General features: G+C 35.7%; 1 protein-coding gene across 1 annotated transcript in view; it reads left to right on the top strand.

The window, feature by feature from the left end:
- Positions 1 to 25533, top strand: part of LOC107675228 (protein broad-minded) — a 39626-nt gene extending 14093 nt beyond the window's left edge. Inside the window, exons 20-34 of the mRNA XM_016469504.1 lie at positions 590 to 677; positions 969 to 1087; positions 1624 to 1743; positions 2476 to 2564; positions 7666 to 7788; positions 8019 to 8127; positions 10003 to 10096; positions 10647 to 10772; positions 13784 to 13867; positions 15469 to 15538; positions 16946 to 17061; positions 17821 to 17975; positions 19511 to 19651; positions 22761 to 22949; positions 24998 to 25533. Of these exons, the coding sequence (XP_016324990.1) occupies positions 590 to 677; positions 969 to 1087; positions 1624 to 1743; positions 2476 to 2564; positions 7666 to 7788; positions 8019 to 8127; positions 10003 to 10096; positions 10647 to 10772; positions 13784 to 13867; positions 15469 to 15538; positions 16946 to 17061; positions 17821 to 17975; positions 19511 to 19651; positions 22761 to 22949; positions 24998 to 25117 (1743 nt within the window). The 3' untranslated portion in view covers positions 25118 to 25533. The remainder of the gene's footprint in view (positions 1 to 589; positions 678 to 968; positions 1088 to 1623; positions 1744 to 2475; positions 2565 to 7665; positions 7789 to 8018; positions 8128 to 10002; positions 10097 to 10646; positions 10773 to 13783; positions 13868 to 15468; positions 15539 to 16945; positions 17062 to 17820; positions 17976 to 19510; positions 19652 to 22760; positions 22950 to 24997) is intronic.
- Positions 25534 to 25901: the final 368 nt, after the last annotated feature.

The following is a 25901-nucleotide window of genomic DNA, read 5'->3' as shown; positions in this document are numbered from 1 at the left end:
CTAAAAGAAATATTTTAAAGAATGTTAGTAATAAAACAGTATCATTTCCCATTGACTTTCATTGTATGAACAAATGCATTGGAAGTCAATTTGGAACCAAAATTGGTTACCAACATTCTTCAAGATGTCTTCCAAAAAATCTGTAGAGGTTTGCAATAACATGAAAGTGAGTAAATGATGACAGAATTTTATATAAAATAATTTTTTTTTATCTGTGATAATAAATATTTTTGTTTATCTATATTTTGCTGTTGGATCTGATAATGATCATGTGACCTCAGTATGGTGGTCAACATATTGTTTTATCTTATAATATATGTAGCAACACCTCAAAGTGCCCTAGTATAGTGATAATGAGTTTTACATGTGCAAGCATTACTTATATTTTCATTTGGAAAATAAAAATCTGGTTTAATTTTTTATAAACGATTTGTAGCATGCAGTTGTTTTTATTGCTTGTGTCTACTCAGTTGTCATGGAGCACAAGGAATGTTATATTTATTTGAGAAGTTGCTAGTTATTACATATTTCCAGACTCGGAAAGGTAACCTATTACTGTGTATTTTCTCCATTCTATTTCTAATCTCAGGTCAGCAGGTGTGAGAAGTTTGGTTACGGTGTGATGGTGACCCAGGTGGCTGCTACAGCCCCAGGCATCGCGGCCTTGCAAAGCTCAGGTAGCTAGAAGACTTATTTATGACCAATTTAATGTACATCTTGAGAGTTAAGAGCAGCATCTTCTATATTTTCTCCTCATAGCTTCAGACAGCAAAGGTCATGTTAAAAATGTACTGAATGTATTGTACATTGTTACTAGTGTTTCTGCAATCATTACATTTCCTGTTACTATATTGATTTAGGGCTTGTACATGACGGTAATTACTGAGACAGCGTTGCTCAATATAGGGGCTAAAGTTTTAACATGGAAACTAGGATTTGAGGCTGTTAAACTTTGAGTGGATTTACAGGATTTGTCCAGACGATTGTGGTGGAGCTGTGGTCAGCCTTGGAGTGTGGTCGAGAGGATGTAAGGGTGGTCCATCCAAAATCTACTCCAATGGACCCTATCGACAGGAACTGCCTCAAGGTTATGACTCACCCATCATTTACCTTGCAATAAATATTCAGTAATGCTTTGCTATTTACAGTTATTTAGAAGCAAAAGCTACGCTTCATTGAGATTTTATGGATTTAGATAAGGCTTCGATTTCCAATTTCCACAGTGTGCCTGTAAAAGCTACACTGAGTAATTCCATGAATAAATGATTTTAGCAGAAGTGCACACAATCAGCCACCGACCACTTGAAAGTCAACATGAAATTACAAGTTATTACATTTTAATAAAAGGTTATAAGCCTTAAAAAACAAAAAAAATGAAATACCTCTTACATTATTTGGCCGAAAATATAAATAATATATATTTTTAGAATGGCTATTTTCAAAGTTATTTCTAAAAAAAAAATATATATATATATCAATCTGAGGTGTCTATGAGTGAACTGTAGTGATTTTTCTGTGTGGGTAATATGTTTTAGAATGGTTTGATGAGTTATCTCTTTGATTAAAAATATCAATCTGAAGTGGCTATGAGTGAACTGTAGTGATTTTTGTGTGTGTGCGCAGTCCTTCCTCTCTCTAGTGAATCTGCTTTCTTCACCTCACGCTGTGTGGGAGCTGCTGGGACATCGAGCGCTTCCTAACAAGACCGAGTACAATCTGAGAGAGATGCCCACATCAGTTTTAGTGAGTACAATAGACTGGACAGCCTGCGTCTCAAACCCATACTGGCCTATACATGTCTAGTCTCAACCCACAATCATGAACCGTCCACAGTCTGTTCACTGACCTTGATGTATTGAGTGATTTCTCAATACAAACGGACTAAAGGTAGAAAGGTATCTATGAAGAGTATATACGCTACAATTCAAAAATGTTTTTATTCAGAATACAGTGGATACTTTTATTCAGCAAGAATGCATTAAACTGATCAAAAGTGACAGTAAAGACTTTTGTATGGTTACACTAAAATCTGCTTCCAATAAATCCTATTCTTTTGAACTTTATATTCATCAAAGAATCCTAGAAAAATGTATCAGTGTTTCTACAAAAAAATATTAAGCAGCACAACTGTTTTCAAGTGTAATTATAAAAATAAATGTTTCTTGAGCACCAAATCAGCATATTAGAATGATTTCTAAAGGATCATGTGACACTGAAGAACGGAATAATGGCAGCTAAAATTCAGCTTTGCCATTACAAGAATAAGTCATGTTTTAAAATATATTAATATATGGGATGTATATATGTAATGAATGTGATGTTTAAGCTCAGATTTTCTTTATTTGCAGTTCTAATCATGATCGTTTGAGGGCAGACTTTGACCGATGATGTACTGCACATCCCAGCTGTGGTCTTTGTTACAATTAATTTGAAATCATGCATTTTTGATAATCACTCACTCACTCTTCCCGTCAGGATCTGATGGACCGCCTCATCATTATTAACTCTGACGCAAAGATTCACTCCCTTTTCAACTATGAGCAGTCCCACACGTTTGGCCTAAGGTAAGATCAATAGTTCAGTCCTCTCTACCAGTAAATGGACAGGAAGGGCACAGAACCGATAGAGGGTCCTTATAGAGCTTTATTATCTGATTAGCCTTTTTTCTCCATTCATTCTTCTCTGGGGATCAATGGCTGATTGATTCAGCCCTTTGTCTTCTCTGTGCTATGATTATCCTGAATTAATGCCAGACAGGGTGATACCAGGATATGAATAAGTTCTCAGGCTCTCAAAGGAAGTAGAATTGAAAGACTGGTGTAATCTACCTACTCATGTAAAAGGAGCACTTTTGAGGCATTTGGTCAACATATATCAAGGAATTACCATAGTTTAAAAATAAATTCTGTTTTTATAAGAAACAGAATGGGGTTAGCTCTTTAGATCACTTACCGCAGGCTGAGATCACATTTACATAGATAAATAGTGCTGCGGCGATTATTTCCCCTACCAGTGGTATTTATATTAAAAAGGATTATGTCAATATTATCGTTATAAGTATAACATACCGTAGCCCTCCACATTTCATAAAGAGCCTTTTTTAGAAACCTGAATCTAGGTCTCTAAAAAGAAAAATTATTTGAGTATTAAGAACAAGATAGTAATAAAAATAATGTATTAATATTACCATGAACAGCCCAACAATATAATTTATTACATGATAGCACCTGAATTTTATACAGCCTCTCTTTTTTGCTGATTTACTATGTGTTCAGATCCTGTTGTTTTTGAAAAACTCAACAGACGTTCAGTGGTTTCATGCTGGTTTCACATGAAAAACACGTTGTGGTCAGCGCAAACCATGTTTACGCTCTCAGCAAGTGAGCTTATTTATTTTATCGTGTTTTATTTTGTCTCGTGTAGTTTTATTGATGCTTTTCATGGATGAGGAGATGCCAAAGCAACCTGCCAATGTTGGCATCTGCCTAATTAGGCTAGTGCCAAAATACTGTAGAGGTCAATTCGATGTATGGCCTTTGACAGCAGAAGTTATTATTTGTGTTCAGCCCTTGTTTTTCCCTGTTGAGAACCACTGAGGTGGAGTACGAGAGTTTTTTTTTCAATCTCAGAAGATTAGGTTATCTATTTAAGTGTAAAAAATGTTCTGGATATGAAAAGGTGCCTTTTTTGAGTATTTCAATCATTTTAATCCACACTGTGGTGCATGACAGCTGAGCTCTTAGATTAAAGGAACACGCCACTATTTTTGAAAATAGGCTCATTTTCCAACTCCCCTAGAGTTAAACAGTTGAGTTTTACCGTTTTCGAATCCATTCAGCCGATCTCTGAGTCTGGCGGTTGCACTTTTAGCTGTAGCTTAGCATAGATCATTGAATCTGATTAGACCGTTAGCATCTCGCTCAAAAATGACCAAAGAGTTTCAATATTTTTCCCATTTAAAACTTGACTCTTCTGTAGTTACATCGTGTACTAAGACCGACGGAAAATGAAAAGTTGCAATTTTCTAGGCCGATATGGCTAGGAACTATACTCTCATTCCCGGCGTATTAATCAAGGAACTTTGCTGCCGTACCATGGGTGCAGCAGGCACAATGATATTACGCAACACCTGAAAATAGTCCCCAGCTAGGTAACTTCCAATAAGCCTATGTTCAGAAAACGGTAAAACTCAACTGTTTAACTCTAGGGGAGTTGGAAAATGAGCCTATTTTCAAAAATAGTGGCGTGTTCCTTTAAAGTCTCAATTTTGATTGAGATTCTAAATAAACATTCTGTGTGTTTCTTAGCGTGTGTTTGTGTTATTCCGCCTGAATCTAAATCTTTATATGGCATTTCGCCTCAGTGCAAAGGAAGATCTAAAGATCGATTGCGGTGGTAAAACCGAGTGCTGTTTATTTGTTGCTGTCATGTTAGTTTTGTTGTCTTTCCCTTAATAAAGTCAAGATGTAAGTTGTGGCATAGACCAGAGTGAGATCCTCAGGCACATTCTGGTAAAAATATATATAAATGTATCATTTTCATAATTACCCAGCTTATCTGGAACGGTTCATAATAATGGGTTGAGTACATTGTTTATACACTCAAAAGTTAGTGAGATGATGAAATAAAGGAGAGTAATACAGAGAAATAAAGAGGAAGTATCAATTACTAACTTGATTTTCTGAAGAAAATGTGTGTGGTGGCTTTAATATTTTGTTATGCAGTTGTTAGGGTGTTCTGGGTGGTTGCATGTCAGAACAGCCCCTATGATGGTCTGGTCCCTAGATAAAGGTGCAGTCACATTAGTGAAATTTCGGCGAAACTGGGTGGGGGGAAAATGCCTTTTGTCAATAATGTCTTGATGTATGAAGCACAGCTAACACAGAGATCACTTTCAAACCAAGCAACTTTCATCTGTTCAGTGTCGTGAATCCACATGACCTACTTGAATACATTGCGAAATCTGCACTGGGAAATCTTAAAGTCCGTTTACTAATAAGTAATATTACCACTCCCCAACAACCTTCCAGTTATCTGCCCACATCCACTAGGTTACACCATCCCAGAGGAAGGAAGACTAAGAAAACAGCCACACAGTGTTTGATCAGCACATAATATAAGCTTACCAAACAAACTCTTAAACCAACCACCAGAAATGAGTCAAGGTTCATTCTTTTGAATTCTCATCTACTTATCTAAGATAACTCTTAAAGTAACCGTGAACTGTGATTTCCACTAACAAGATTAAACGGATGACATTCCTTGGAGTAATGATAACAAAAGCCAGAGAGTGCAATAAATCTGTGATTTAATACATTTACTCATTGTATATCTTCTTTCTTTCTTTTTCTTTCTTTCTTTCTTTCTTTCTTTTCTTTCTTTCTTTCTAAAGCAGTTTCACACAACTACCGGTTGATCCAAAGTGCTGTACAATACAGCTAAAATAAAACAAATAAGAAACCATAAAACAGCTAAACACAATATACCAATACAATTGACATGGCTAGATAAAAGCTATTGACAAAATATGTTTTTAAGCAGGTATTTAAATACTGGCAAAGAGGGCGCAGCTCTAATAGAAGCTGGTAATTTGTTCCATAGACTAGGACCGGCAACAGCGAAGGCTCGATCACCTCTTCAATGGAACCTCGATCTAGGAATGGAGAGGAGAGCAAGATTACTGGATCTTAGGGACCTATTTGGTTTATGAATAGAGATTGCCTCAGAGATGTCTGGCTGTTGGGATGGCAGGGAACGAGAGGTGAACAGGCACATAAAGCAACATGAGTTCTTGGGCATGGGGTCTGTGGGAAATGACAAAACTGTGACTGTTGTGTCTGTGGAGAGACCCACATGCTATATGACTCAATCCCACACTCTTGTGTTTGTGGAATATGATCCGTTTGCAAAATATCAGCATGCAGTTCACGCCCTCAGTTACTCCGGGTGTATTGTTAAGTCCTTCAGCTCAGGAATTTATAATATCACATATTTGTATAGATAAATTGCCCCCTTGTGTCAGATTTGAGACTATGCAATATAAAAATAAATGTGGTTAACCAGTATTGTTGGTTATGTATCTGACCTGTAAAGGTGTTTGATTTTTCTTTAAGATAAAAATTTAAATATTGATGTAGTAATTGAGGTATGGCTGCTGAAAATTCTGCTTTGCCTTCACAGGAATAAATTACATTTTAAAATATATTAAAATAGAAACTTTTATCATATATAATATATATATATATGATGTACAAATGTTTACATTTTAGGCTTATCACCACTGCTGATGTATTTCTGACACATAATCGATTATCGAAATCCCTTTCGCTTGCAATTGTGAATCTAATCTAAAATCTTCTGCCCTTTGTGTTGCATCACAGAATCTTTCATCAGTGCAGCGTAAATACATCTAGCATTGCCTAGACTTTGAAGAGCTGAGTGCAGTTAGGATTATCAGTATCCAAACATCTGACAGTTATAATGCTTTGGATAGTTCACTCATCTTTGTGATCAGTCGCTGTCCATTAGCAGAGAATAGACTGCGTCCAGATCTAAGGCTGCTGATTTCACAGTCAGCGCTTTTGTCTGAAGGAACATCTCCAGTTAACTGGTTTCAGGCACTATAACATCATGTCTAATGATCGAGAACAAATTCAAGTGAGCTTTAGACATAGGCAATGTCTACTAATGAGTCATGACGTTTATGAATTAATCTACTCCTTTCAACATGCCATTTTTACTCTTTCCACCTACCTGCAAATGGTTTATAGTTGTCTCTGCATTTTTAAGCTGAGATAGGAGAATTTTAACATAAAAATTATTTATGATTATGAATTTTAAGGTACTGTAGGAAGGTTATAAAACAGTTGCATCCAGTCTCCGTGATTCAGTGTGGTAGTATGGTAATACTTGAACACTTACTGCATGCTCAGTATTTATTTTCCGAAGTGCATACTTTTGGGTATAGTATAGTATGTGAATAGGCACACAGTTAGAGTCTCTGCCTCCACAGTAGATGGAGTTTGTACTAGTAAGAAAATGTAGATTGAAAACTGTTGTAGTTTTTAGCTGCAAACGAAGCACTGATGCTGCACTGATTCAACCTCTGTCACAGTACAGTGCCATTTAATGGCTGCATTGAAAACCCTCTACAATCAGCTTTGCTCAGCTGCATTGAATCACATCATTAGAAACCATTAGAGAGGAAAATCTGTGTCACCTCACCATTCTAGCAGCTCAGTCCCTCTGGCTTCTCCAGAACTGATACGTGTCACTATACTGTTCTCCACTCATACAGAATATCCTCATCTCATCAGTCCAGTGCAGGATTTCATGATTTATTACTCTCACAGCTTCCATGCTAATTTCCCTGGTAATGTGTCATGGAGTTAAAATGTAATATTCTCCAATAGTGTACACACAACAACTGCTGGCTGTTTGAAAGACTAAACTTCTTGATCAGAAATGACACTAAAATGATGCTCCACACCTGATTTTAAAGGCAAATGTCATAGTTTTTTGCTAATGTCATGATGATGGATTGCTAAAGATTTTGGGAGATGATAAACCAGCATTTTTCACTTTTCAGCTATGTAAAATTGAAGTAATGTTGCTTGTTAGTTGTTTTACTGTAAACACTTCTTTATTCCATCTGTGCTCATTCAGGCTCTTGAGCGTGCTGTGCTGTAACCTGGATTCTTTTCTTCTGCTGGAGTCTCAGTATAACCTCTCTGAGTTACTGCTGCAGGGTCAGAGGGACAATGTCACAGAGCCGCCCACAGGTGAAGGGTGAGTGACCATCTCTCACTTTCCTGCATTCCCTTGAATGTAGTTCAGCACGACACACTAATTCAGAGTCAACCAACAGTCACTTTCCAAAAGTAATAGATTTAAAAAACTGCTTTTTTTTTCATTTACCATAGGCTTAGATAATTTGAATTAACAATGTGAGCATACTGTAGATACAGTATATATTGATTTTGTATATTGTTTGTTTATACTGACTTCATCATCTTCAGGGAATTCATCATTGATGGACCGTCTGTGGAAAGAAACCATATCCTTGTTCGAATCGGTACAGTTGGTGGCCCGTCTGAGAGGAGACTTCCTCCCAGAGCCCTGCAGAAAGTGAGAGCATCTCCTTTTTCCTTCCTTATCTGTTGTATGTGTAGTACAATAAACTGTGTTGAGTTGATCATGTTGTAGATATAGTACCACGGAAGCAAAGTGTCACCAGATGTAATTTGGTTGCAATATACATAATTTTTTATTTTACCATTTAAAAGCAGTTTTATACTGGATATTCAGTTAGGAAAAAGTTTTGTGAAGTGAGATTTAATCTGTTATTCAATGCAGGATGCTTTTCACAATTTTGCGGTCATTGTAATAGTCCCCAGTTAATATTTTAATTTTAGATGCCTTCTCTACATCCCATGTTTTGAATATAAGAAACATAAATAGAGTCTAATATATCAGTATTCATATACCAACATAATCTCCATGGAGGGGTTTACTGCTGCTTTGGCTAGTGGTCGACCGATATATTGCCAAGGCCGATATATCGGCCGATATTGGGCATTTTTTTAAATATCGGCATCGGCCAATAAGTTTTCCTGTTTGGCCAATGCGTTTGAGGCTGGACTTTTATTTTGACGGCGCTGAGAACGGCAGCGCTAAATATTTATTTATTTGTAAAAAATACTTTGTCATCTAAAGTATAAGTATGTTTATTTAACACATTTATTTTTTAATCAATTTTCAAATGATTTCAAATTTCTTAAATATTAATTAAAATAAATAAAATTATATCGGCTTTATATCGGCCATCGACCACCCTGCTTTCCAAGATATCGGCATCGGCTGTCAAAACACCTATATCGGTCGACCACTAGCTTTGGCAGTTGCTTATGTAGATTGTATTTCAGATGTCTGAGGAATCATGCGAGGAAACCAATATCATGCTTCTAAAAAGAGCTTTGCCGATAAAGCCTCTGTTGTAATGTAAAGAGATTTGTAAACAAGGCAGTAGATGCATATGTGATAGTTTTGAGTGATGACAGAATTTGACATTCATGACATACAGGATGAGGCTCTGGTTGATGACTCAACACATCTTTAGGTGATTGCAACGACTGGAACTAAAAATAAACCTGCACACTTTGGTGTTTGACAAACAAAGCCCTGTTACTCCTTTGTTTTTCATTCGTTTTATACTGAAATTAGACTCTTGATTTGAAACTGCAATAAATATTTATTATTGTAGCAATGGAAAAAATGTGTTTTGGCACAGTGAAAGGGGATGCTTTTAGAAAACAAACTGACATTAGGAGGTCAGACTGAATTCCCTGAGTAAGCTGTCATTCAGTACTAGTGTCTGGCTTGTTTTGGACCAAAGGTTGGTGTGAAGATATTGATATATGTATTTTCCCCATACATTAAAAAAAATGTATGTGGTAACAGTGTTGTGCTCACAGCTACTGTGAGTATCATGTTTTAGCAAATTAAAATGAGAATGAAATTAAAATCATTTAAAATACACTACAGTTTCTATTCTACTGTTTTTTTATACACTACTGATTTTTTTTGATGTTTTTGAAAGTTTCTTAAGCTCACGAACGTTGCATTTATTTGATCATAAACAGTAAAACATTAATTACTGTATTGTGAGAAATATAATTTATTCCTGTGATGGGAAAACAGAAATTTCAGCATCATTACTCCAGTCTTCATTATCACATGATCCTTCAAAAATCATTCTAATATGCTAATTTGGTGCTAAAAAATGTTTCTTATTATTGTCAATGTTGAAAACAACTTTTTCTGCAACACATTAAATATCAGTTCAACAGAATATGCCAAAATTACATTGTACAATGTTATGTTATATACATTAATAGCTTAACAGTTAATAAAACATGAGATTTTGCCTCCTGTAGCTTAAAAAATAATAATAGGAAACCACAGTATACCATATTTATGGAAAGTGTCCCATCTGTCCCTTAGGGGAATGACCCTTACCCATGGCCAATGGTGTCTACATACCCCCTGCCTAAATATTACATCCTTGACGTGCCCAAGACTCTCCGCACTAAACAGGGTAAGAACAATCTGTTTAAAGCATTAGATCCTACTATATATATGTGTTATGTGATATTTTTGTAATTTATGAAAGCAATTCTCTTATTTAACCATTAGGTTAATTCAGTGTTTTACATGGTTCTACTCTGTAGTAACTTCAAGGACACATTCTTTCTTTATGACAGACTCATTTCTCTTCTTTACTGTTACAGCGATACATCTTTATTTCAATGTGACAGCTTTTTCCAACTCAATAAATAGAGACTAGAGGTTCTTAACGCCTAGAAAACACTCTTCCCTTAGGAAGAAGCATCAGTATGTGGATGAAGGCCTATTCAGTGCCTCAGTGGTGTTTATTTCGGCCTGTCTTTAAATGTTAGGCTTGAGACAGTATATTGTTATTTTGAAGGCCAAGAAGTTATACAGTTAGTAGTTACAAGTCAGAGTCACAGATTGCCATAGGGCATGTAATCAGTAAATTAATTTGTTGTGTACTGCGTTCAAATGTTTTTGCCAGAAGACAATCATTTTGACTGTTAAAAATGAGCACTGTGCCTGTTTTTTCTCAGAGTCAGAGATCAGTGCTTTCTTGGCCTCGTCTAAAGAAACGGAGAGAGATGCTAGCTGGATGGATGACTGCAGGAGACAGTTCTGCAAGATCATGGCTACAAAGTCAAACACTCTCACTGGATACGGTATGACCCACATTCAGCTCATTCAGTTTGAAATTCACAGCAAGATGCCCAGCTTCTCTAATCTTATACTGAAGTTTTACTGCATTTACTGCATTTAAAGGGGTCAAAATGAGAAATCAGATATCTGTTTAAAACAATATGTTTGCCCGGTCACCGTGAGGTAATAAGGATGAAGTAGGATAACTACTAAGAGGGTCTCACAGACCCTTCTTCTTAACGCCAGAAGAATGAACAATATCCTTTTCAGCAGCTTTCCTATCCTACTACTATCCTATTCTTTTCAGCAGCAAATTTCAGAGCAAATTGTTTCGTGATCCTGTCATAATTTTTTTTGCAAAGAGGCTGTTTTTGAAAGACGGGGCAGCACAAACTATATTGAGTTTGACAGCAAAGCCGCAGCTCGTGAGTCAGTGTTGTTACTCATTTCACATTCAAAGAGAGCATTTACATTGATGACCTAAAGGCACAACAGCACAAAACGGCCTGTTTAATTTTAAGGGTCAGAGAGATAGTGGAAAATAGTCATAAAAAACTAAATTATGACTGCTTTGGCAAATTAAAAGTGGGCTGGAGGAAACACAAATAAAATGATAAAAAATTTATGATATGACCCAGCTATATGTTGCATTATATGTTCCAACTTTTATTTATTTTGGAAAAGAAAACTTATAAATTTATGTATTCAGGATCTCTAATTCTGAAAGACCAGTTTCTGTAAATTCAGAATAGATTGTTTACAATATGAAGTGCACACTTGCTTTTTTGTAGACCAAAGTTATTTGCATTTGTCTTTTTCCTTGAAATTTACCTTCTGATTTCCACAGAAATGAAAGACAATTATTTTTTCAGCATAGTAATAATAGAGCTGTAAAACCCTTTGAATGTGTGTGTTTTCTGGATTAAAATAGTAAAATATTTCAAGGAATTTGTTCTATTGTGAATGTTTACCATTGGCAGTGTCTTATGGCGCTTTTCCACTGCGTGGTAAGTTGATCTAAAATAAAATATGCTATATAAATAAATATTCTCCGTGAGAGCAGAGCCCAAAGCTCATGGCCAGTGGTGTTCGGACTGGAGTTTGAACCTCTGCTTATAATGATATAAACGGGAATCACCCACGAGCCGTCAGCGCAGGGGAAAGATTTTACTCTATCGCTTTGTTCCAAGCAACGGGGGCATCCCCGGGCACGAAATTCGCAGGGTAGGAGGGGGTAGTTATCTCCTGAACTGCAGCTTTCTTTACCACGCTATTCAGGGCCAACCCCGCTGTGCAGTCAATTTCACTGGTTAAGGTTAGGGTCAGGTGTGGGGTAGGTTTAGTGATTAGCATTTTTTTGTGAATAGTGTAAATCAACACTGTGAATAACACAACCAATCAAATCTTTACAATCAGCTGTGGGGCGGAGTTTGCGCTGAAGTGGATTAGGATAAAAAATTGTGCATGCGTGTCATGTGCGATTCTCTCCGGCCAATCCGTGATCAGCAGAGTTTACACGTCACGTTTTGGTAACGGTACGGTTCACTTGGAACCCCAACCGAAGTGGTACTAAAAGAAGTACCAGGTACTGTACCCAGTGGAAAACCCCCCAAAAGTGAACCGTACCGAGCCGTACCATGCAGTGGAAAAGCGCCATTAGTACATGCTGTTACTGTATGCCTGCCCATGTCTGATGCAGTGTAACACAGTGTTAGGCTTTTCTGTCTTAATTAAAGTGATATTCAAGTAACACACTCAGCGTATTTTCTCGCTGTGCAGCCTGAGTTTTAAGCATTGTTGGAGTTATGCATTTCAACAAACAGGAAAATACATGCAACACTAAAGAAATGAGTTTACAAGTAAACTTTTTCATGAAAGATCTGTATTTAAACTTGTGTACTGTAGCTCAAGACATTCTTTGATTTCTCTAGCATCCGCTCCTTATATGAAAGAGGCTCTTTTGCTGGAGATTTGAGGTTTGTTTCAAAGGAAATTGCCTTGACGGTTCACTAGACTTGTGCCGGTATTCGGTAATGCGATATATCACGGTAATGAATATGCACGATATTGTTATCGTGGGCACTTCTAAATACCGTGAATAATTGTATATAACAAATTATTCAGAATTTTGAATGCATTTTAAGAATACTTTTCCCATAAACTGGTCAAAATGCACAACACCGCTGTATGCTGCCTGAAAGACGCATGGGCACTCTGGCGGAACATGTGAGAGACGCTCTGGATGAAAGCGCACTTTCACTCTCTGACAGCAGATGGCGCTAAACTGCAGAAATAATAATAATCTGAATCATGTTTAAATGATTTAAACAGCCATTCAGATTTGTGTATTTGCTATGATGTTCATCACAGAGCCAAATACTTAAATATTTAGACTTAATAGGCTATTTATTTTCAAACTTTTTTTACATTTTAATCTGGACTACAACATGCCCTAGATATTGTTTGAAAGTGTTTTGATTCTTTATTGTTCGGTCACACTTTACATTAGGGCTTCATTAGTTAACATTAGTTAATTCATTAGTTAATAAACTGCCAATGAAAAATTCTTCTGAACATTAATTAATCTTAGGTATTCCAATATTTAATAACACGTTGTTAAAATCGAAAGTTGCAACTGTGTTATTTAATGAGCTAACATGAACTAAGACTTGTATTTTTTTAACAAAGATTAATAACTTCTGTAGCAAATGTAACTATTGCTCATTGTGAATGTTAATGCATTAACTAAGGTTAACTAATGAGGTCTTATTGTAAAGTGATACCTATTGGTCTTTATAGTTCTTTATACATTTTTCTGTATTGCTTTATTGCATTTAAATGTTCAGTTATTTTTGTTATAAGAAAAAAGTTATTAAACCTGTTATACTGTATTATGACAGCACTTTTTTTTTTTAAACTAAATTCAAATATCGTGATAATACCGTATACCGTGATAAAAGCATTAGCAATTAATCGCAACATGAAAATTTGATACCGGCATATCCCTACGGTTCACATATCTTTTCTCTCACAGTTCTTGCGGATTTTTTGGAGAGGGTCGTGCTGCATCTCTCGTCTTCATCCACCGACTGCTTCTTTCCACCGGCAGAATATAAAGGTCAGTCAACAGCACTTTAATGTTTAATGAAAGGATTTTTTTTTTATTTATGTGACCAACTTGCAGACAGCTAACAGAGACATCATTCACTTCAGAGGGTGTATATGGAATAAAAAACACACAAGGGTATATATGAATATACCTTTGTGTATCATAGTCCTGCTTCTCATAACTATACATTAAACATGATATATTTTCTGATTGAAGGTGATTATGAAAAAAAATTAAAATTGCTTTCTGCTTGAAACTTTCTGCATCCCACCTGGTTAGGACATGCTGTTAGTTCACCATGGTATGCTCATTGTAAAAATCCATCTGGACGAGATTTGTCAGCTTTCCATTCACGCAAGCAGAATTATTTAGAAAATGGCCAAATAGTTGAGGCTCTGTGGGGTTTTCATTTATTAAACATAATGGTTCTCAGAAATAAAATTGGTCATGCTCTTTTGTTTAAATCCCAGCTGCAAGGAATATCTTCTGGCTTGCGCTTGAGTAGTGTGACCACTTCAAAAGAATGATTTGACAAAATTCACACCCCTCTCAACCTATTATTGTTTTAATATTTATAATAAACCTTGAAATTTATGATTATTTTGCTTTTTTATTTGACTCCATGACATCAATTAAACATCTTTCAAAACCTCTACCCTCTCAAAACATCACATTTTTTAATTCAGTGTCAGAGAGTTAAAGTTTTCATACTTTGAAAGTCTTTGATAACTCGTTTTTAAGTATGGTGAGGGTCAGGGGTCAGTTAACTCTGGAGATTATTAGTGGTTTGGGTTCTGGTAAGCTCGTGAACTTTTAATTAATGACAAGCATCTTCTTTCATTTATGAAGTCCGGAGTCGGAGACTATGAGTGAAAATGTTTCTCTTTTTTTAAATACTTCAGTAAATATTGAGTTTACTATAGAAAGAAGACATGAAATGCAGCTTCTGGGTAAAGTTTTGAGTGATAGATTAATTGATGAGAATTTACAAAAATCAATCAGACTTCTCAATGTATGTATGGATGCCTGACATGGCAAGTATTATGGTGTCATGTTACTTTAGCATTCGTTTCCTCCTTTCGTCTGCCTCTAGGTCTGTATCCTCCCCTCTCATTTAGCAGAGGAGTAGGGGTGAGTTGTCACACTTCATCTCACTTAGCCGTTCATGTCATAATCGCTGACTGATGTGAGCAGCAGGAAGTATGATTTGTCATTCCGCCAAAACCCTTCTCTCCTATTGGTTCATTTGCCAGCCAGTCAAGACCAGTCACTTCACAAGGTGCACATCTATCTGCATTATGTCATCATTACTACAATCCTGACATTGTTGTTATATTAATGAGGATGGAGGAATGGCCCCATAATTATATCAGTGGGCCCATTTCCGTCTCACCAAGGGCATTCACTCAATTAAGGCCATTCTTAAGCATGATGAATGTGGATCACGCAGCTGATGTTGATTTGTGGGTAAGCCGATGCTGAAATGAAAATGTATTATTTAACAGCACATTTTGCAGTGCTCTTTTGCTACTCTGTGCTCCATTTGCTGAAATTAAATGGGTATTTGAAGAGGAGGTGCAAATGGGATGTAATTTCTTTTTTGGTTTCAGTGGTGGACCACAGTGTAAAGACTCGAAGCCTGTCGTCTGTGGAGCAGTTAGGTGTGGGGATATCCCTCAGGTAAAATGCCATATCCAGGCTAAACTTAATGCTAGGGTTAGGGTTTGTGAATCAACCTTGAAGTCCTTTGTTAAGACACTAATGTATACTTAAAAATATATATTTTACAATAGAAATGTATTATTATGTATTGTATACAGGGTCTTAAAGGGGTCATATGATGCTTTTTTAAAGATCATTATAACTTCAGGGATCTTATCTATTCACGAACAGCTTGTAACACTCCAAAGAGAAAGGAAAACTTGAAATCGCATCATATGACCCCTTTAAAAAGTCTTAATTCTCCCTTTCACAAATGAAGGTCTTAAAAAGGTCTTACATCGAAGCAGAAAGTCTCGAATTCATAGTCATGGCATTAAATGTTGCATGCATGCACTGCAAAATATAACATTAAAAGTGAACATAATGAAGTGATGCTTGAAACAAGAACTAACATCTGTTAATGAGGTATGAAAACTTGTTTTCCTTTTGAATTATTTATTAGCCCATTGGCAGATTACTCACTTTATTTTGATCAATTTCTCAGACGTTTTATTTGAAGTTGTTTTGCTTCTGAAATAAATGTATCTATTGGAAAACAAGACAAAAATATGGAGAAAGAACAGCACTTCTTACACTGTGATCAGAATGTCCAGTAAAAGTTATTTTCATATTCTGGTTAAGCTTTTTTTTTTAATTTTTTTTAATTTTTTTTATGAATTAAAGTAATGAAAGCCTGTTTAAAAAACAGTCTTAAATTTGCCTTCATAAAACATGCAGAAACATTATATTACAGAAATATATACATTATATACAGAAATATTATATTACATTTATTTTTTATTATTATTATCATCATCATGAAAGTAAAACAATGTAATTATTATTAATAAACACATGTATTTTACTTTAAAAATGTTCAGATATTTGTGCTGGAAGACAGGACAAAAATACTGCTTAGGAAAGTGATTTTTGCAGCGTGAATATTCAGAAATGATTTCAGCTTCACTGAAAGCCACTGGCATTCTGCGGTATGTCAGCACACTAGTTAAACTCAATATGAACCCATTTAGATATTTTGTCTTAAGGCAATCCACAATGACTGTAATCAGGCAATGCATTCTAGTGCTCAGCACATTGGGATAATTGTAACTCTCTGTTAACCTTCATTTGGTGCTGTTTCCCTGGGAGAGACTGTACATGCGTGATAAAACTGAATTTAATTCGGTTGCGAAATTTGTTCTTATTAGTCAAGAAATATTGCCTTGAGAAATTTCTAATTATGTAAATGTCTGTAAGTTGGTGTTTGGGGAAGAACATTTTAACAATGTATTTTCACCTTTGTTTAGCAAGGTCTTATTGAATGGGGTATTAAATGAAGCTGCTATGTAAAACAGTGTGTGTGTGTGTGTGTGTGTGTGTGTGTAGGTATGGCAAGTTCCTAAAGCTATTGAGAGAAGATTCAGAGCAGGATCTGTGTCTTCTGCTCAAGCACTGTCAAGAGTTCCTCTCTCAACAACGAGTCAGTGTCACTTCTGAGCTCTGTATCCTTCTCATTACACTTTATAATATTAATCAAGCGACATGCAAATTGCTGCAAAAATTCAGATGTTACATTTGACTGTGCGCAATATTCTAATTTGCTGTAGACCATGTATTGATTTATGTTAATGTGGATGAATCACTAATCATGATAAGCTGAATGCCATTTTAAATTTCTTCATGCTGTTTTCCTTTATAGATAAAAGTTTAGTATCAGATATGCATTAGTCAAATAGTAGCTCCAAAATCTACCACCATCCATTGATAGGACGCATTTTCTGTTTTCAGTTATTTTTTTGGAATGAATTTTGAATAATTAGCCCCAAAACATAATTGTAAACAAAACATAGCATTAGTTTATAAAAATATATTATCATAAATATAGCCCAAGTACACTTTTGAAGTGTTTTCATTAGGTTTTAAATGATAAAACAACACATAGACTGCTGTTCAGACGTTTGGGGTTTAGAATTTTTTTATGTTTTTGAAAAAAAGTTATGCTCACCAAGGCTGCATTTATGTGATCAAAAATAATTGATCAAGTTATTGTTAAACATTAGCGGAACATGTTCATGATCTGCTAGGACACTTCTAGACTTTATCTACTAAAAATCACAAAATTATCTTGAGATCACTCACTCACTTGAGATCAATGACTTTAATGTTTAAATACTTTTTGGCCACTATTTTGACATCGTAGCTGTTCGAAAAAATAGGTCAGCCGCTGGAATGTATTGAAGATTCCTTGACCCGACTGTCAGCCTGTTTTCAGGGTGGTTATCCTGGTCACGATTGGTTTGCCTCCACAGTTTTTCTGCTCATGCATGGCGACGTGGGTCGTTCTCTGAGTCTGCTCTTGCGTTTCTCCCGTTTGCTGCCGTCTGCCTTCCTGTGGCCCCCAAGACTGCACAGCTCTGTGAGTTACAGCCTGTATCATTTCTCTCTTTCTTCTCATTCATGTCAACATTTATTACATGCTGGGGTAGCTATCATCAAGACCGGAGCAACGAATTGTACACGCAACACATTAAAGTAGTAGGTTGCCCAAAAAAAATCTAATTAAGTCATTTAAATGAATACCTGTATTCAGCAAGGATGCATTAAATAAAAAAAAGACATGGTTTTACATAGTTACAAATAATTTATATTTCAAATAAATATCTTTTTGAAATTTCTATTCATCAAAGAACCCTGGAAAAAAGCAGCACAACTGTTTTTAACATTGCTAATAATAAATGATGTTTCTTGAGCAGCAAATCAACATATTTAAACATATTTAAATGATTTCTGAAGGATCATGTCACACTGAAGTCTTAATAAGTTGTTTTAAATTGTAAAAATATTTCACAATATTCCTGTTTTTACTATATTTTTGATTAAATAAAAGCAGTCTTGCTGTGTTTTGGGTGAACTATTCCTTTAAATGTCTTAAGCTTAGCCCAGGTTGCAATTTTGTACTACTAATAACAGCTGCATCCCTCTCATGTTTAGTAATGTTCTGAATTTATATTATGTATATGCTTGTGTAGCTTTCATATCCATGTGCCATAAACAAAACTCAGCATTTTGACCTGCATTATCATTCTAATCTCCATTTGCATAGGAAAAGTTAATACTGGGAGGAAATGCTGGATATCATGACATTACTGGGGCAATAGTCATTACAGTGGTTCCCATAAAATTTGGATGGAGCAATCTCTCTCTCTCTCTCTCTCTCTCGCTCTCTCGGATCAGCGGATAGTAAACAGAGCTCAGTTAATAGAGTTTCAGCTGTAAAAATATGTGCGGGATATGATAATGCTTCACAGACACACACACAAGTTTGTCTGATTACAGTTCCGTATTTCTGTGCTGTCAGAGTGGCCGTGCATGTAAATCATTTAGCTGAGAGACAATGATGACAATCAGGAAAAAGAGAAGACGCAGCCCTCACATTTGTCACAGTCCTCTCTAAACAGGAAGTTGCAGAGGCAGCTAATAAAAGCTTGGTTGTGTCATTAGCATGTGTGGTGTTCTGTTGTTTTCCGTGGTGGCCAGAACTCTGAAAGGAACAGTTCTGTCATTATTTACTCACCTTCATGCTGTTGTCATACACTTTTTTATTTTTTTTCTCCTGGAGAGCACAAAAGGGGATATTTTGCATAATGTTTCTATTTTCAATAAAAATGAAAAGGGGATTTTTACTCCAGAAATGGGGGGAAAGCATCATAAAACTGGTTTTGTGTTTATGTACGAGTCTTCTGAAGTCATATCATAGCTTTGTGTCAAGAACAGACTAAAATAAAGTCATTATTTACTGAAGATCTTGGCCTTTGCAGAGTTCTCAAATTTAATTTGCTCTTCATGATCAGTCATGACACGTAAGAACTAATGCAGCTTAGGATCATATACACTGCACCTTGCGCAATGCATCTTCATACTTTTATGGATTTATTTTTTTTGTGTTTCTAGGTACATCTCCCTATAGAGATCGCTCAGTCGGGCATTCATCCCATCTACTCTTGCACCGCTCATTACGTCGAAATGTTGCTCAAAGCAGAGGTTCCTCTGGTTTTTTCTGCCTTCAGGATGTCTGGCTTCACTCCCTCTCAGGTGCTGTGTTTTAAGTACTTAATTTTTAATTACTTCACACCAATCATCTCCGTTGGTAAACAACCAAGCAGACTTGCCAATGCCAACCTGTACGCATTTTGTGTAGCAGATCTGGTATTTTTAGTGTTCCAGAACAGCAACCGTCTTCCCAAATTTGTAAGGAGAATTGTTTATCAATTTATTGTCAACAAAAAAGAAGCTTTAAGGTTTCCATTTAATGAAAGCATTGTCAAAACAAGACAAACAATGTCCAACAGGATGTCCTGTATTTAAGCTCATCATATGTTACTTCATCACAAATCTCTGTGGGATGTAAATCACTGACGGTGTGAATCGTGATCGCTGGGTGAATGAGTGTTACACTGCCAGGGTAGAAATATAAAGATGCAAGGACATTCTGCTATGACCTGAATGACTGACAATCTTCATAGACAAATTCAGTGATTACTCAACGCTGTGCTCTCTCTGGGGTTTATATGCATGATCTCAAAGCTCTGCCTCAAGTCTTCTGTCAGATTGAGTCAGATATTACCTTTTTCTAGCAGTCAAGGACAAACATATTGAAGAGTAACTGTGTTTTCTGCGTTTAGATTATTTATATTTTTTTTTATTCTTTATCCTTTGAACACTTTCAATAGGCATGGATCTTGTATAATTCCTCTGACATGACTAAAAACATATTTCTCGGTGTGCCTGAAATTCACTACTGTTGTTAGATTGAAAGATGCTTTTGGTAGCTGTATATACAGTATCTCACAGAAGTGAGTACACCCGCCTAATTTGGACATTTTCACTTAGGGGTGTACTCACTTTTGTGGCCAGCGGTTTAGACATTAATGGCTGTGTGTTGAGTTATTTTGAGGGTACAGCAAATTTACACTGTTATACAAGCTGTACACTCACTACTTTACATTGTAGCAAAGTGTCATTTCTTCAGTGTTGTTACATGAAAAGATATAATAAAATATTTACAAAAATGTGAAGGGTGTACTCACTTCTGTGAGATACTGTATATAAAAAGATAAAAAAATGAAAAAAGAGCATTTTTTAATTATCAAAACACACATATACTCATAGACCCATCTAAAAATATAAAAATGCTTTAAGCAATAAGCTTAAAATCTTCCTGAGCAACATGTTTCTCTTCTTTCTAAGGACACATGAAAACAAGAAGTGCTCCTGTATACAAAAATGGTGTGTTTATTGCCCCTTTTTAGTTTAGTGTGATGTGAAGGGAAAGCAGAAACAAGGTTTAAGAATTCAGTAGCATCAGTAAAATATTCACTTTTTTGTTTTACAAATCAAAATGTTACACTAAAACACAGAGGAAGATTGTGGAAATTGTTGTTTTCAGTACATTTGGTCATTGAGTTAGAGGCAGCGTGTTAAGATTTACTGTACAGTGTGTGCGTGTGTATATATTATTATTATTTTATTTACTTTTTTGCAAAACAGAGGATGTAAGATGGAGTATTTCATGTCACATGAGTTCATGAGAGACGCTACTTGAGCCATGGAAAGAAAAAAAAGACTCTTTATATGATATATAAATGTGACCATCTGTTTAAAAATAAAAACAAAAAACTTTCTCTTCAGTCCATGACAGAAGTTGTGACAGGAAAGTTATTTATACCAGACCGAAGTATTGATCTGTTAAAGGCTGCAGTCAATACATGATTGAAGGTCATCGGTGTGGGAACTTTTACACAGCAGTAAAATGCAAAAAAACCCTCTGCAGTTGCTACAAAAATATCCAAAGTTCTAAAACTTATAACTAGTTTTGAATGGACAAAAACTGAAGGAAAGAAGATTTTCTGTTTTAAATTGAGTGTCACCTCCATCATAGAGGGCATCCGTGTCTTTGCACTCGGGGAGAGTGTTTCCAATTCAAGACAAAGTAGGAAGAGTGTCTGAAAGAGAGATACAGATGCTGTATAAATTGCATGCTGGAGTGGTCTGAATGTACAGGAGGCATGTACACGTGGCAGAACTGGAACGCCATCTACGATACCGCAGAATAATTGAACCGCTTCTAAGGGAGGATTATATGACCTGAACTTAGTTCACTGCCACAGAAACAAAACAGAAATGCATCAAGCCTGTAGATGAAAGGGATTTCTGCATATTATGATTTAAGAGACTTGATTTATTTTTTGTCTGAGCTCAAGAAACATTTTTCCTGTTATTCATACAAAGTCATTTTTTGTCTTGTTTTCCAGTGAAAATACTATTATAAGCATAAACCACATAGTTTTGTTAGATTTATATTTAAAACAAGATGCAAGTCAAAAATAAACTTAGGTGCTGTTCAAAGGTTTGTGGTCAGTCAAATTTTCGAATGTTTTTGAAAAAAGTTTCTCACCAGAGCTGCATTTATTTGATCAAAATACAGTAATGACATTTATATTATTACAATTTAAAATAGCTGTGTTCTATTTAATATATTTTAAATGTTACTTATTCATTTTATGGTAAAGCTGAATTTTCAGCAACCATTATTCCAGGATCCTTCAGAAATCATTATAATATGCTGATTTGCAGCTCAGGAAATCTTTCTTATTATTACCATCAATTTTGATGCCCTACTGCTTTAGATTTTTGTGGAAACTCTTTTATGTTTCATGTTTTATTTTTACAGTTTTATGCTCAGGATTCTTTGATGAATAGAAAGTTCAAAAGAACAGCATTTATTTAAAAAATAAATACTTTTGTATCAATATTAATGTTTTCATTGCCACTCAAATTGAATGCATCTTTGCTGAATAAAAGTATTAATTTCTTTAAAAAATATATATATCTTGCAGTTTCACTTCTCAAATAAATTTAGATATTTTTACTGGAAAATAACAAAAAAGCTTATTAAGAAAGTGATGTGATGATTTGTTTCGTGGTTAATTAGGACTCTTAACAGGTAATAGACTGCATCAAACCTTGAGGGCATCATGTTAGAATTCAATACTCAGAAGTTTTTGATCTCTCATTTATTTTTCCAGCATCTCATATCGATTGATTTAAAACATTTATGGTGCAAACATTGCATTTTCTCAAATCTACTTTTCTGGCTCTCTCTCCTTTCCTCACTCTGTTTGTCCTTCCACCTGTTATGCAGATCTGTATTCAGTGGCTTGGTCAGTGCTTCTGGAACTACCTGGACTGGTCTGAGATCTGTCACTATGTAGCCACATGCGTCATCATGGGACCAGATTACCAGGTGTACATGTGCATCTCTGCCCTCCGTCACCTGCAGCAGGACATTCTGCAGCACACACAGACGCAGGACCTGCAGGTCTTTCTTAAGGTGCAGTATAACTTTTTAAATGAAAATATCTAATTTACTCATCCTCAATCCAAACCAGTATGACTTTCTTCTGTGGAACACAAAGGAGATGTTTAGCTAAATGTTCACACTGCTCGTTTCCGTTTAATGAAAGTGGATGGGGATCTGGGACAGTCAAGCTCTAAAAAGAATAAAACGGCACCATATAACCTCATAAAATTGCCCCACAGAGGAAAGAAAGTCTATTTCGAAAGACATGAGGGTGAGTAAATAATGATAGAATTTTCATTTTTGGCTGAACTAGTCCTTTAAGGTGAGAAAATCCTGAGCCAGTGTTGTTTTAAAGGATGCACAGAGGTTTACAGTGTGCAAGCGTGTCTGCAGTAAATCAGATTAAACACACTCTTGTCCTTGTTTCACCCTTAAAAGTTTAAAACTTTTCAGTCTTTGTGTGTGCGTCAGTGTGCCCTGTACAATAGAGAAAGCGTTTCAGACAATTCCTGAAAGGTTTCTGAGGATTTGTACATATCCAAGATTACAAAACTTATCTATATTTCATCTAAATTAAAGATCTGGATGGAAATTACTCGTAACAATCCCTTCCGATGTCACTCTGAAGCTGAATGCCAGAGTAAATGTACAATGAATCCATTTTGGATGATTCAACATTGTAGAAATCAAACCCAACTAAAGTCATTCTTTGTTTGCAGGATTTCAAAAGTAATTGTCTGTCACTGCCGAATACATCCAACACTTTGAAAACCATGACACAGTCTGGCTTAGTGAGTTCAAAGCATCCTGCAAAACCATTTAAGGCTTTTTTCTTTGTTTTTATCATTAACAATAGGCAGCGGAATAGTTTTAATGTCTTTAGATAATGGGTACTTGTAATTAAAATGTCATTTTTAGTGTTTCATTTTAAGAATCTCCAAGCTGCTTTTTGACATACAACAAAAGCCCAAAATTTAATATTCAAACTTCATCACACCAGGTTTGACATCAGTGATACTAAGCACCTCTGGTACTGATGTATCTAATTTTGTGTTCCTTGAAAGTAAGTAATTCTTACAAGTTTGAACTGGCTTGAAGGTGAATGAATTTTTGGGTGAAGTATTCCTGCAAGTTCACCATAGAGTTGATGAGATATTATAATAGGTCATGTTACAGTATGGAATCTAATTGTATGTGAAATTGTGATTGAGAAGACCAGCGTTCTGTCTTCATATTCCAGTTCATGATCTTTATTTTTCTTTAGTTTACTTTTCCACTTATTGTCAGTTATTATCTGACTCTATTCAGTTGTATATAAAGGTGCTCCGTATTAAAATGTATGGCATTATCTAGCTTTCATCAGCAGTGGATGAAAGTGTTTATCATGTGTTTTGTAATAGACTATTCCAGTCATTAGTTTTTTTGTTTGCTCTTAAACATTGTGAACTTATCTATTTTGTTTGTGATTGCCATACCAACTCCTGTGGTCTGCAGTTATATCACAAAACTGCTTACACTGTAGGCATATTTTATTTAACGCAGCAAACTCATAAAGGTTTATTATCCTTTCTCTCATTTTCATCCATTCACCATGAACCGAAGTGTCCTTCTGTAACTTGAGGCACAGCTTTAGGACTTGCATTCGCTGACTCATCGTAAACAAAATGTAAATCATTTGGCTTTGTCTAAACAATATTATTTATCCCCAGCTAAATGTCAGAGTATATTAGGCGGTGCATTGTTTATTTAGTACCAGAACGTGTAGCCACATCTCGCATAGCGACCTCTTGTTTCATTAAAATATGCCATTTGTTACTAGGCAGTGAGATTTGGCACAGTATGCGTAAAATCTTGCATGATTTCATTCAGCAGTACACAGTTTTCAGGATGATTTTAGCCACTTTGTGTGCAGGATAATCAGGATCTGCTCAGACTGGAACAAGAATATCAAACTCTCATCGAAACAGATTGACCGCAGTCTATTCTAAAGCTGTTATAAACCCGTTCTACCTCTTTTCCACAAACCGGCTCTCTCAAGCGCTGCTCATCAAATCTGTGCTTCTTTTGCCCGCTTGCAGGAGGAACCGATCCACGGCTTCAGGGTGAGTAATTACCTGGAGTACATGGAGGGGCTGGAACGCAACTACAGATCCATGGTGCTCTCGGACATGAGGAGCATCTTACCAAGGAGCAGCTAGAAGGAAATAGACCACCGAAGATCAGCAGGGACTGAAAGTGCTTGTGGTACAGAATAATACTGAAAATGTTGCAATGATTTTATAACACAACATGCTCTATGTGAAGAGGACACTGTTTTATGAAACACATTGTGAATATAGCCCACTTGCATTCACTCTCTTTGATTTGTTGGGATTCTAATACTAAAGTATTGTCACTCAGGGAATCATAAATATAAGAACACAAACTCCCACTCAGTGGGATGTATAAAGCATAGTAAATAAATAAGTGCAGTAAATTGGTCAAAAGTGATGTGCAAAAAGGATGATAAAGCAAACCTTTCTACATACCGTAAGCATTATCAAACTTCCCTCACCAAAAAATTTACATTTTCTTGCATAGAATTCTGGAATACATAATTGATTTCAATATATATATATATACGGTGTATATATATATATATATATATATAATGTTTTATATCACATTTATAACTGTTCTAGTCTGCTTTTCCTTTTAGCCTTTTGTGCCTAAAGTACAATTTTCCTGTCCTAGGCTAATTATTGGACTCAAGGTATTGAATTAAATTGTTTATTAATCTTTTCCTCGAACAAACTTCTGACAGCATATGTAATTTTGTATCTACAGTCCTGCTTGTGACTTCATTGTTGCTTGTCAGTAATGATGTTGGAATATGACATGATTGTGTCAATGCTACTAATCATTGTAAAAGCTTTAGGATGTATAGTCTGAAATAAGATTACTGATGTCAAAAAAAGTTTTTTTTTTACTTTTACCCAAGAT

Source organism: Sinocyclocheilus anshuiensis, unplaced genomic scaffold (genome assembly GCF_001515605.1).
Source record: "Sinocyclocheilus anshuiensis isolate Anshui unplaced genomic scaffold, SAMN03320099.WGS_v1.1 scaffold1222, whole genome shotgun sequence".
NCBI classification, from domain to species: domain Eukaryota; kingdom Metazoa; phylum Chordata; class Actinopteri; order Cypriniformes; family Cyprinidae; genus Sinocyclocheilus; species Sinocyclocheilus anshuiensis.
This window is presented reverse-complemented; position numbering and strand designations above follow the sequence as displayed.